The sequence below is a fragment of the Scomber japonicus genome, chromosome 10 (genome assembly GCF_027409825.1).
Source record: "Scomber japonicus isolate fScoJap1 chromosome 10, fScoJap1.pri, whole genome shotgun sequence".
Taxonomy (NCBI): domain Eukaryota; kingdom Metazoa; phylum Chordata; class Actinopteri; order Scombriformes; family Scombridae; genus Scomber; species Scomber japonicus.
In genome coordinates, this window is record NC_070587.1 from 36,187,026 (window position 1) to 36,197,673 (window position 10,648).

The 10,648-nt window shown below is 41.8% G+C and overlaps 1 protein-coding gene across 1 annotated transcript in view; it reads right to left on the minus strand.

Moving 5' to 3' along the window:
* Nucleotides 1-8,925, minus strand: part of LOC128366999 (protein NLRC3-like) — a 16,947-nt gene extending 8,022 nt beyond the window's left edge. Inside the window, exons 1-5 of the mRNA XM_053327756.1 lie at nt 8,773-8,925; nt 7,028-7,129; nt 5,031-5,136; nt 4,652-4,918; nt 3,016-4,540 (exon numbers count right to left, since the gene is read on the minus strand). Of these exons, the coding sequence (XP_053183731.1) occupies nt 3,016-4,540; nt 4,652-4,918; nt 5,031-5,136; nt 7,028-7,129; nt 8,773-8,925 (2,153 nt within the window). The remainder of the gene's footprint in view (nt 1-3,015; nt 4,541-4,651; nt 4,919-5,030; nt 5,137-7,027; nt 7,130-8,772) is intronic.
* Between the last annotated feature and the right edge of the window lie 1,723 nt (nt 8,926-10,648).

Consider the following 10,648-nt stretch of genomic DNA (forward strand, 5'->3'; position numbering starts at 1 on the left):
TCGCCTTCATCAAGTAAACTTGATGAGTTTGAAACAGAATATTTAGAACTAAATTCCCTCTTTGAGTTTGGATCCCTCCACTGCAGCTCAGCAAGGAAACACTGAAGAAACACAAACATACTTACTTGATGTGTGGAACTCAGACTGCTGAAGCCTCATATTAGTTTACACTCTGGAAGTCATTTTTACTCACAACAACACTGTGGATTTTAAATTCCTGAAAACATTTACATTCTACACATTTGTGTTCAGCAAATCCTGAAAATTATGAACCAAACATTTGAAACTTCACTAAAGAATTTAAATTTAATAAAAAGAAATAAATCTACCAAAGCTACAGTCAGTGAACTCACATCAGAGTCTTCAGTCCACAGTTTGGACTCTCCAGTCCAGCAGACAGCAGCTTCACTGATGAATCAGACAGTTTGTTTCTACTCAGGTCCAGTTCTGTCAGATGGGAGGGGTTGCACTTCAGAGCTGAGGCCAAAACTTCACAGTCAGTCTCTGAGAGTCCACAGTCCTGAAGTCTGTAATGACACAAATATTCCAACATATGTTATCATGAAAGAGGAAACTTTATATTTACTTCATGCATTTGATGATCAAACAGTTTGATGCTCATTATTTTGATGAACATTTTTTCTTCACATCATCTTTTTATTAAATGTATTTTTTCTGATGCATTTTATTCCTTAAATGTAAAAATGAAGCTCAGAGAAAGTTCAGACAGGAAGAGCATCTTTTTTACAAGCTCACATCTATAGTTTGATTTCTCATCCCTCAGTGATTCTGATTCTTCTCACAACTCATTACCTTTTTGTCAATTCTGGATCATCAATTAAGACGTCAGCTGTTCACATCACCTGCTCACATCTAACCAATAGCACGCTGACACACCTTCTTTGTCAGCCTATCATATTGCAGCTGTCTTTTTAAATGTTTCTCTCTCTCTGCTCAGTGCTTTCAGAGCTGCTGCATATCAGGATGATTCAGATTCAAGTATTTGACTCTTGGGAGAAATGTCAAGTATCAGGCTTTGTCAACCAGCTCAGTCTGCTGTTGTACTCACTGCATGTTTATCAATTGAAGCCTGTTCATTGAAGCAGTGTTCAGTCAGCGTGACTGCTCTCTGCTGCTGTGGGAACATGTGTGTGCAAATATTAGTAGCCTTGTACTTGGATTTCTATCTAGATATTGTAGCTGCGTTGCTGTCTGCATCACTTTAACTTCCTCTCTTCAAGCAGCAATAGTTTTACCTAGCCTTTGTTCAAAAGTCAAGTCACACACTGATGAGATCAGCTGTCCTAATTAACGTTGATTCTGGTTCAGTGAGCCGCAGTCTGTGTCCAGCCAAAGATCTTCTCTGAGAGAAGATGCTTCCTCGCTCTGTTTTGTTTCTTCATCAAACAATGTTCATGAAACATGTCCACTCTAAAGATTTCCAGTAAGTAAGTAAGCATCTTTCCTTGCTCACAGGTAACATCTATCACAAGAGCTTTTCATAAAGTCATTTTGAAGGTTGTTTCTATGCAGCATTTAACTTTGTATTTGGGTTCCAGTGATTCAGCAGTAAGCTTTCTAGCTAGCGCTGCATGTACGTAGCTGCTAGGCTAAATAGTAAACTTCACTGTTAGAGTTTTTTTATTTGATTTCCAACATTTGTACAGAGCTGACCATGCTCCTCTGATACTGATGATTCTGGACAGGAAACAATTATTTTCATGCTTCGTCTTTCACTTTAGTTTCCTTTCATTCATTCAGAACATCTTCATCATTAAGGACTTCATCTTCATCGGTGAGGACTTCATCTTCATCATTAAGGACTTCATCTTCCTCATTTTTTTGTTGTAACGGACGAAACAGTAATTAATTTCATTACTCGTTATTGAAAAAAGTAACGCTGTTATTCATCACTGATCGGCTTATGATTGATATGTTTGTTATTCTTAGTGTGCAATAAAGAAACCTGTCATGCTCATTATTTAGTTTAATCTCTTAGATTATTATTATTATTATTCAAGATAATCCTGAAAATTATGAACCAAACAGTGAAGGATGTGAATTAAAAAAAAAAGAAAATATCTATCAAAGTTACAGTCAGTGAACTCACTTCAGAGCCAGTTTACAGTTTGGACTCTCCTGTACAGCAGACAGAAGCTTCTCTGATGAACCAGACAGGATGTTGAGCCATAGATGCAGCTCTGTCAGATGAGGGTTGGACTTCACAGCTGAGGTCACAACTTCACAGTCAGTGTCTGAGAGACTAAAGGCAGTAAGTCTGTAATGACACAAATATTACAACATATTATCATGAAGTGGCTCAAGGTTCAGACTAACAAGGAGAACACATGTTTGAATCTCAAAAACTAAAATAATGTATTAAAGTAAGTTATTAACAAACTAAATGTAAACTCCATGTGTAATGTGTAGAATCAGTAGTGTAGGGAAGTGCATGGATGGGGGGGAAATGTGTGCTAGACAATAACAAACACATGAAGCAAAGAAAGAAAAGAGATGTTGCTGGTGGAAGAGAGAGGGAGACACTGAGCAGGCCAGCTTTGATAAGGTGATCCAGCCCAAAGCCCAGCTGATGCTTCAGCCTGATGACTCTATTAAAAAATAAATAAATATGAATGTATTCAATATTTAGATGTTTAGTGTCCACTTTCTTTCCTGAGAATCTGAAAAACTGATTCAGCAAAAACACAATGAACAAACCAATAAGGTTGAATTATTTTAACATGATGTCATCAGAAAGATGTTATCAGGGTATCAGAAAGAGAAGAAAACACTGTCAAATCCAATAATAACTAGAAATAAAAAGAATAACTGTTCATTAACTTAACAGCTATAAACATCAACATTATTTACACATCTGAGACTAAATATAACTGACATGTTATTTCACATATAAACAACTATTTTAACTATAATAAAACATTTATATTATTTATATTTGAAGAACTAAACTAGTAATCTACACTGATTTATAATGTTAATCACATCTGGACTTACCGAGCCTTTCTGCAGTTCCTCACAGCTGGGATCAGTCTCCGTCGTCCCTGTTCTGATGTGTTGTACTTCTTCAGGTCCAACTCATCCAGAACCTCCTCTGACATCTGCAGCATGTAGGCCAGAGCTGAGCAGTGGATCACGGAGAGTTCCTTCTCTGATCTGTTCTCTGACTTCAGGAACTCTTGGATCTCCTGATGTACTGAGCGGTCGTTCATCTCCATCAGACAGTGGAAGATGTTGATGCTTCTGTCAGGAGAGATATAATCACTGTTCATCTTCTTCAGGTTGTTGATGACTCTCTGGATGGTTTCTGGACTGTTGTCTGTCTGACCCAGCAGGCCTCCTAAGAGACTCTGGTTGGACTCCAGAGAGAGGCCATGAAGGAAGCGGACAAACAGGTCCAGGTGGCCATTTTTACTCTTGAGAGATTCCTGCATGGCTCTCTTCAGGAAGTGATCCAGAGATAAGTAACTGTAGTATCGTCCCAGGAAGTCCTCCAGTACCTTTGTCTTCCTGGTGGTGTAACAGTGGTACATGTAGACTGCAGCCAGAAACTCCTGAACGCTCAGATGAACAAAGCTGTAGACTGGTTTCTGGAAGATCACACTCTCTGTTTTGAAGATCTCTGTACAAACTCCTGATAACACCGAGGCCTCTGTGACATCAAGACCACACTGCTCCAGGTCTTCTTGGTAGAACATGATGTTTCCTTTCTCCAGTTGTTCAAACGCCAGCCTCCCCAGCTTCAGAAGAAGGTTCCTGTCAGCCTCCGTCAACTCCTGTGGACTCGTCTCATGTCCCTCATCATACTTGTTCTTCTTCCTCTTTGTCTGAACCAGCAGGAAGTGTGAGTACATGTCAGTCAGGGTCTTGGGCAGCTCTCCTCTCTGGTCTGTAGTCAACATGTGGTCCAGAACTGTAGCAGTGATCCAGCAGAAGACTGGTATGTGACACATGATGTGGAGGCTCCTGGATGTCTTGATGTGTGAGATGATTGTGCTGGACTGCTCTTCATCACTGAATCTCCTCCTGAAGTACTCCTCCTTCTGGGGGTGAGTGAAGCCTCGTACTTCTGTTACCCTGTCCACACATGAAGGAGGGATCTGATTGGCTGCTGCAGGTCTGGTAGTTATCCAGATGAGAGCCGAGGGAAGCAGCTTCCCCTTGATGAGGTTTGTCAGCAGCACGCTGACTGATGACTTCTGTGTGACATCAGACACGACCTCACTGTTGTTGAAATCCAGTGAAAGTCTGCTTTCATCCAGGCCGTCAAAGATGAACAGAACTTTACAGCCAGCGAGCTTCTCTGCTGTGAGCTTCTGTAATGTTGGATAGAAAACACGGATCAGCATGAGCAGACTGTACTGCTCATCTTTGATCAAGTTCAGCGACCTGAACGAGAACAGAATCAGCAGACTGATATCTTGGTTGTTGGAGCGCTGTGCCCAGTCCAGAGTGAACTTCAGCACTGAGAAGGTTTTTCCAACGCCAGCGACGCCGTTCATCAGAACCACTCTGACTCTGTGTAAGACTTCACAGATGTCCTGATCCTTGGTTGGAGCGTCATGAAGGGTCTTCATCTTGGAAGCTGTTTCAAGCGGCCTCACCTCATGTTGGGTATGAACCTCTTCAGTTTCCTGTTGGTCAGGTAAGACTTTAAAGATGTCCTGACACTTGATTGGAGCGTCATGGAGGGTCTTCATCTTGGAAGCTGTTTCAAGCTGCCTCACCTCATGTTGGGTATTAACCTCTTCACTCTGTCCCTCTGTGATGTGGACCTCAGTGAAGACCCTGATGAGGAAGGTTTTAGTTCCTGCTTCATCAGTTCCTTGAGTCACACATTCACATGTGCTGCTCAGACTGATCTGATGTTCATCTAAAAGCTCCTGCAGACCACTTTCTGCTGAAAGAGAAGAAAAAGAAGGTATCATTATAAATATATGTTCAGTAGGATAGAGGAGGTAGATTCCTGTTTTCAGAGATGATGACATCAGCAGACAGATCTTCAGTCTTACTTTGTACAGTGCTGGTCTGGCTGCTTGTCTGCAGTCCAGCTCTGATCCTGGATCTTTTTCCACACTGGGGACAGGAGGGGTGTCCTGATGAAGCAGACTGGTCCCAGTATGAGATGATGCACTGTCTGCAGAACCAGTATCCACAGCTGGTAGAGGCTGGATCCTTCAGGACGTCCTGACACAAAGAACAGCAGGACATCTGCTCCTCCACAGAAACAGCCCTCCTCTTCCTCTCTCTGTGGACATGAACACATTCTTTATTTCACATGACATCAGTGGAGGCCAACCGACAGCTCACAAGCTTCATGCAGCTCTTTCCCTTCATAAACAGTCCAGACTCTCAGTATTTATCGTAACACTGAGACTTTATTTATCGTGAGTAACACTGAGACTTTATTTATCGTAATACTGAGACTTTATTTATCGTGAGTAACACTGAGACTTTATTTATCGTAACACTGAGACTTTATTTATCGTAAAACTGAGACTTCATTTATCGTGAGTAACACTGAGACTTTATTTATCGTAACACTGAGACTTTATTTATCGTGAGTAACACTGAGACTTTATTTATCGTAACACTGAGACTTTATTTATCGTGAGTAACACTGAGACTTTATTTATCGTGAGTAACACTGAGACTTTATTTATCGTGAGTAACACTGAGACTTTATCGTAACACTGAGACTTTATCGTAACACTGAGACTTTATTTATCGTGAGTAACACTGAGACTTTATTTATCGTGAGTAACACTGAGACTTCATTTATCGTGAGTAACACTGAGACTTCATTTATCGTGAGTAACACTGAGACTTTATTTATCGTAACACTGAGACTTTATTTATCGTGAGTAACACTGAGACTTGTTCTTATGACTCTGCCTCGTCCCTATTCAAGGTCCCTGATTTTTGTTTCTTTTTTAATCGTTCCTGAAAAGAACACTGAAGGACCAAAAGATACGCGGCCCCTTGGTCAAAACTTGTTTCTCAGACTTGTCGACTATTTGCATAAAACAGGAAGAAACAGTTGATTTTACAGTCAGTTTTAAGTCCTTGAACTTGTTCTTCATCTTGATTCTCTTCACAGTTTACATTCAGAGCTGACAGCACATACACTCAGGGCTTTAGTCAAGAAAGCACATTTAGAGAAAACTCAGAGTTTGTTCACCCTGAGATGACTCAGAGAAACTCTGGATGATCAGTTCCAGAAAGAGAGAAAACTAAAAGTCTGGCTCAGTTACCACAGAGTCAGTTACCATGGGAACTGAACATCTGCATGTCCTTCTGTTATAACACTGACTCTGTAAACACAAGACAGCTGTCAGTTTGTCACTAAACTCTTTATTGTACATAATGTGTAATCTCCTCCTCAGTGGCCAGGCTCCATATTCTTAGAGCACCAACCCCTGTTTGTAATCCAGAACTGACATACAGATGTCATAACACTGTGACAGTTATATGTTTTCTATGAAAACACATCAATCATCAGAACAGCACTTCTATGAGGGTAATAAAGCATGCGTTGCACCCTCACTTTAATGTTTTGGATCTTCAGTTGAAATTGTAATAATAAATTCTGAATACAGTGTGGTAGGTCTTAGGCTCACATACTGTGTGAGTGTCTCTGTGTGGACCTGCTGTTGTGGTTCATGTATGTGCAGCAGCAGCAGCATGTGTGAAAGGGCTGAATGAAAGTGAATGTTGGCACTTTTCATAGACAGACAGTCAGATGTTACAGACTCTGCTCTGTCCTCTTTCTCCAGATGTAGATAAGATGTAAACCAGTAACACTGGAGACACACACAGTAAAATAAACCAAGTCCTGCCTCTCAAGTGAGCAGCTTCCTATACATTACATGACTTTAACTACAACATATATTAGTGACTGACTTTTTAACACTAATAGTGTTGTAATGTAGTTTATGAAATGACATTTAAAACCTGAATCATCTTCAGCTCAGTTTACAGTAGAAACAGTCTCTTACTTTGTGTCTGAGGGTCCAGGTTCATTACTGAAGTGTGGAGGATCTTCTATAGACCGGTCACTCTTCATAGACAGACAGCTGGATGTTAGAGGCTCTGCTCCGTCCTCCTCTTCCTCCTCTTTCTTCATCTTCTGGAGTCTGAGAGGTAAACCAGTAACACTGGAGACACACACACACACATACACAGTATAATAAACCCAGTCCTGCCTCTCAACTTAGTAGCTTCTTATTAGTTTACATGACTTTAACTACAACCATGTGTGTTTTCTAGTCATCACAAAGAGAAACTTTGACTCTGGTTTAAATCCAACAGACTTCAGATAAACATGTGTGTGCTTCTTAACTGTGACTTCTCTCTACTTTAATCACATTACATCGCTGTGAAGACAGAAACCAGGAAAAGAAAAGAGGAAACTACTTTTAAAGACTCTGGGCCAGATGTAAGAACATGTTCATATTTTATTCTTAAATGTGTTTTTTTGGTGCGGTGGACCTTTAAGAGTGAGCCACGTCGGATTCACCAAACAGTCGTATCAGCAGGAAACAGTCGTAAACATGATGAATCCCACCTGTTCTAAATGAATGCGTTCCAGAGAAGAGTAAACTAACATGGATGATGATCTTAAAACACCATATAAGGTTCAGCCAAATATTTCTATTGTAAACTTGCATTATATCATAGTTTCTATTGTCTTTAATACTAAAGCAGCCTAATACTCAGTGTTGGGATTGTAATTTTTTATTATTAAACCTTTATTTAACCAGGTGAATCAATTAAGAACAGGTTCTTTTTTTCAACGATGGCCTGAAGCACCAGCTTCTTGAGGGGGAGGGGGGGGGGTGAGGGCCGTCGCAAAATGGCTCAATAGCGCCCCCTAACGAATATAAAAATGTCAAAGATTGACGTACATGAACGAAAAAGTCTAGGGGGCCCATGACGTCACTCCAACAGGAAGTCGGCCATTTTGAAAAATATGTGCGATTTTGGCAATTTCCACTCCTCGTACTTTAACGAACTTGTCCGAGGGATTTAATCCGACCGACTTCAAATTCACTCAGAAACATCTTCAGACACTGGAGATGAAAAGCTCAAAAAAGATCAAAGACTTTCTGATTAGGGATTTGGTTGCTTCGTGGCGATGTGAGGAATTTTGCCGTTTCGCCATTAAACAGGAACTGCTGGCCAAATGGGGGTACTGCACCCCATAGAAGATTAAGAAAATTGAGCCCCTCCCTTAAGATTGACGTAGATGAACAAAATGTGCTACACATATGTATAACCTATAGACGCACAAAAAAGTCTCTTGGACCCATACCCTCACTCCAACAGGAAGTCGGCCATTTTGAAGTGAATTTGCATTTTTTTGGCACGGTTTGACTTCAACAGCAAGTCTCGCTCAGTCGTGGTGGGGTGGGGGAGCTTGGGCCCGATCATCGCTGCTTGCAGCTTTAATTATTATTATTATCAGCCGGGACGGGTGTACATACAGGCAGGCGAGGTGGGAGACTGAGAGAAATGGTTAGGCTGTGGGAAAGCAGTTGCATAGGTCTGTGAAAAGGTGTGCGATGGCCTCTTTGAAGGCTGAGATGGAAATGAATGTGTCCAATTTGATGTGAGAGAGGACAGGGTGCTATATGTGACAGGGAGTCGGTGCAGCAGGTGAGACAGGTAGGGGGGAGTCTGTTGTAGGATGGTCTTGTAGATAAGAGTGAGCCAGTGAATGTGGCGGCTGGTGTGAAGTGAGGGCCAACCTACCAGAGAGTAAAGACTGCAGTGGTGAGTGTTGAAGGGGGCATTAGTGGCAAAGCGACTAGCTGAGTGATAGAGTGTGTCCAGTTTGGCAAGAGTACCCCTACAGACGGTGCTGTAGATGGTGTCACTGAAATCAAATGTGGGGAGAACGCTCATTTTGATGACTGGGAGAATCGGTGGCTTAGGCGATCAGTGGTTTTCTAATTCTGGTTCTGGTTCTCGTCCGTTTCTAGCTCTGGCCTCGTTTTGACCCTTGCACGCGCATGAACGCTACCTGTCTCAGATTGGTTACATCATGGTTATCCGTCTACCTGTATTACCCAATACCTGGACACAGCTGAGAAGTCATGACAGGACTGTACAGTTGTAGTAAATAAGAAAAAAAAGATTGAACTCATGAAGTCAAAAGCTCAAAGCTTCTTCATGTCGAGACACTTTTGAGCTTTTGAGCTTTCTTCCTTCCTTTCTTCCATCTGTCTGACCTTCCTTCCTTCCTTCCTTCCTTCCTTCCTTCCTTCCTTCCTTCCTTTCTTCCATCTGTCCTTCCTTCCTTTCTTCCTTCTGTCCTTCCTTCCTTTCTTCCATCTGTCCTTCCTTCCTTCCTTCCTTTCTTCCCTCCTTCCTTCCTTCCTTTCTTCCATCTGTCCTTCCTTTTGCCCATCTTACCTTCCTTCCCTTCTTATTTCCTTCCTTCCTTCCTTTCTTCCATCTGTCTGTCCTTCCTTCCTTCCTTCCTTCCTTCCATCTGTCCTTCCTTCCTTCCTTCCTTTCTTCCATCTGTCTGTCCTTCCTTCCTTCCTTCCTTCCATCTGTCCTTCACTGTCTGTCTTTCCCACCTTTCTTCCTTCCTTCCTTCCTTCCTTCCTTCCTTCCTTCCTTCCTTCCTTCCTTCCTTCCTTCCTTCCTTCCATCTGTCTGTCCTTCCTTCCTTCCTTCCTTCCTTCCTGTCAGCTCATTGGTCAGAGAGCAGGAGAGGGCGGGGCAATAAGATTATGGTAAATGTTCATGTAAAACGTCCTGTTATTCATTGATCCATACGGGACAAAGTGCGTCCCTTATCAGCTCAAGACAGGACGGATGGCAACCCCAGCTGTGGCTTTTATTGTTATATTACTACATTTACTGCATCTCTGTGAGTTTCATGGACCCTTACTAAAGATAAGAAGCTGAAGTCCAGTTGATTCAAAAGTGTGAAGTTTTAAGTCGCCATGAGAAAAAGAAGAAAGCTGTCGGTTACCATGGCAACCAGAAGACTAGAAGTGTTTTTCCTGTCTAGTCCTAACCATGTGAGTCCTCTGCTACTAGTCTGTACCACTCACACATGCTGTGACTTACCTCACACACTAAATCCCAAATAGGATTGGTGAATACGGTAAATCTTCGTATATCAGTCTTACGTATGATTTAAGAACCAATCTGTGTGTAAGAGTGTTTCTTGCATCTGGCCCAGTGACTTCATACTGGCTGAGGATTTCTCTGACACAGTTTGATCAAATAAAACTAAGTAATATGAACACTCACCTGCTTTAAAGCTGCTTTGTCTTCTTCTGCTCTGTTGGCAAATGGCGTCTAAAGTTACTTCCTGTTTGACTACTCCCTCCTTCTTTACTGGAAGTCACGTGTGTGTGTGTGGTGAAAGAGGAGGAGCAAACATAAAATGACAGTGTGTGTGTGTGTGGGGGGGGGGGGTGTGAGTGTGTGTGTGTGTGTGTGAGAGAGAGAGTGTGTGTGTGTGGGTGTGTATGTATATGTGTGTGTGCGTGTGTGAGTTTGTGTATGTGGTATGTGGTGTGTGATGTGTGTGATGTGTGTGATGCGTGTGATTGTCCATCATTGGTGGAGAAAATACATACATAGGTTTTATATTGAAAAGATTTGA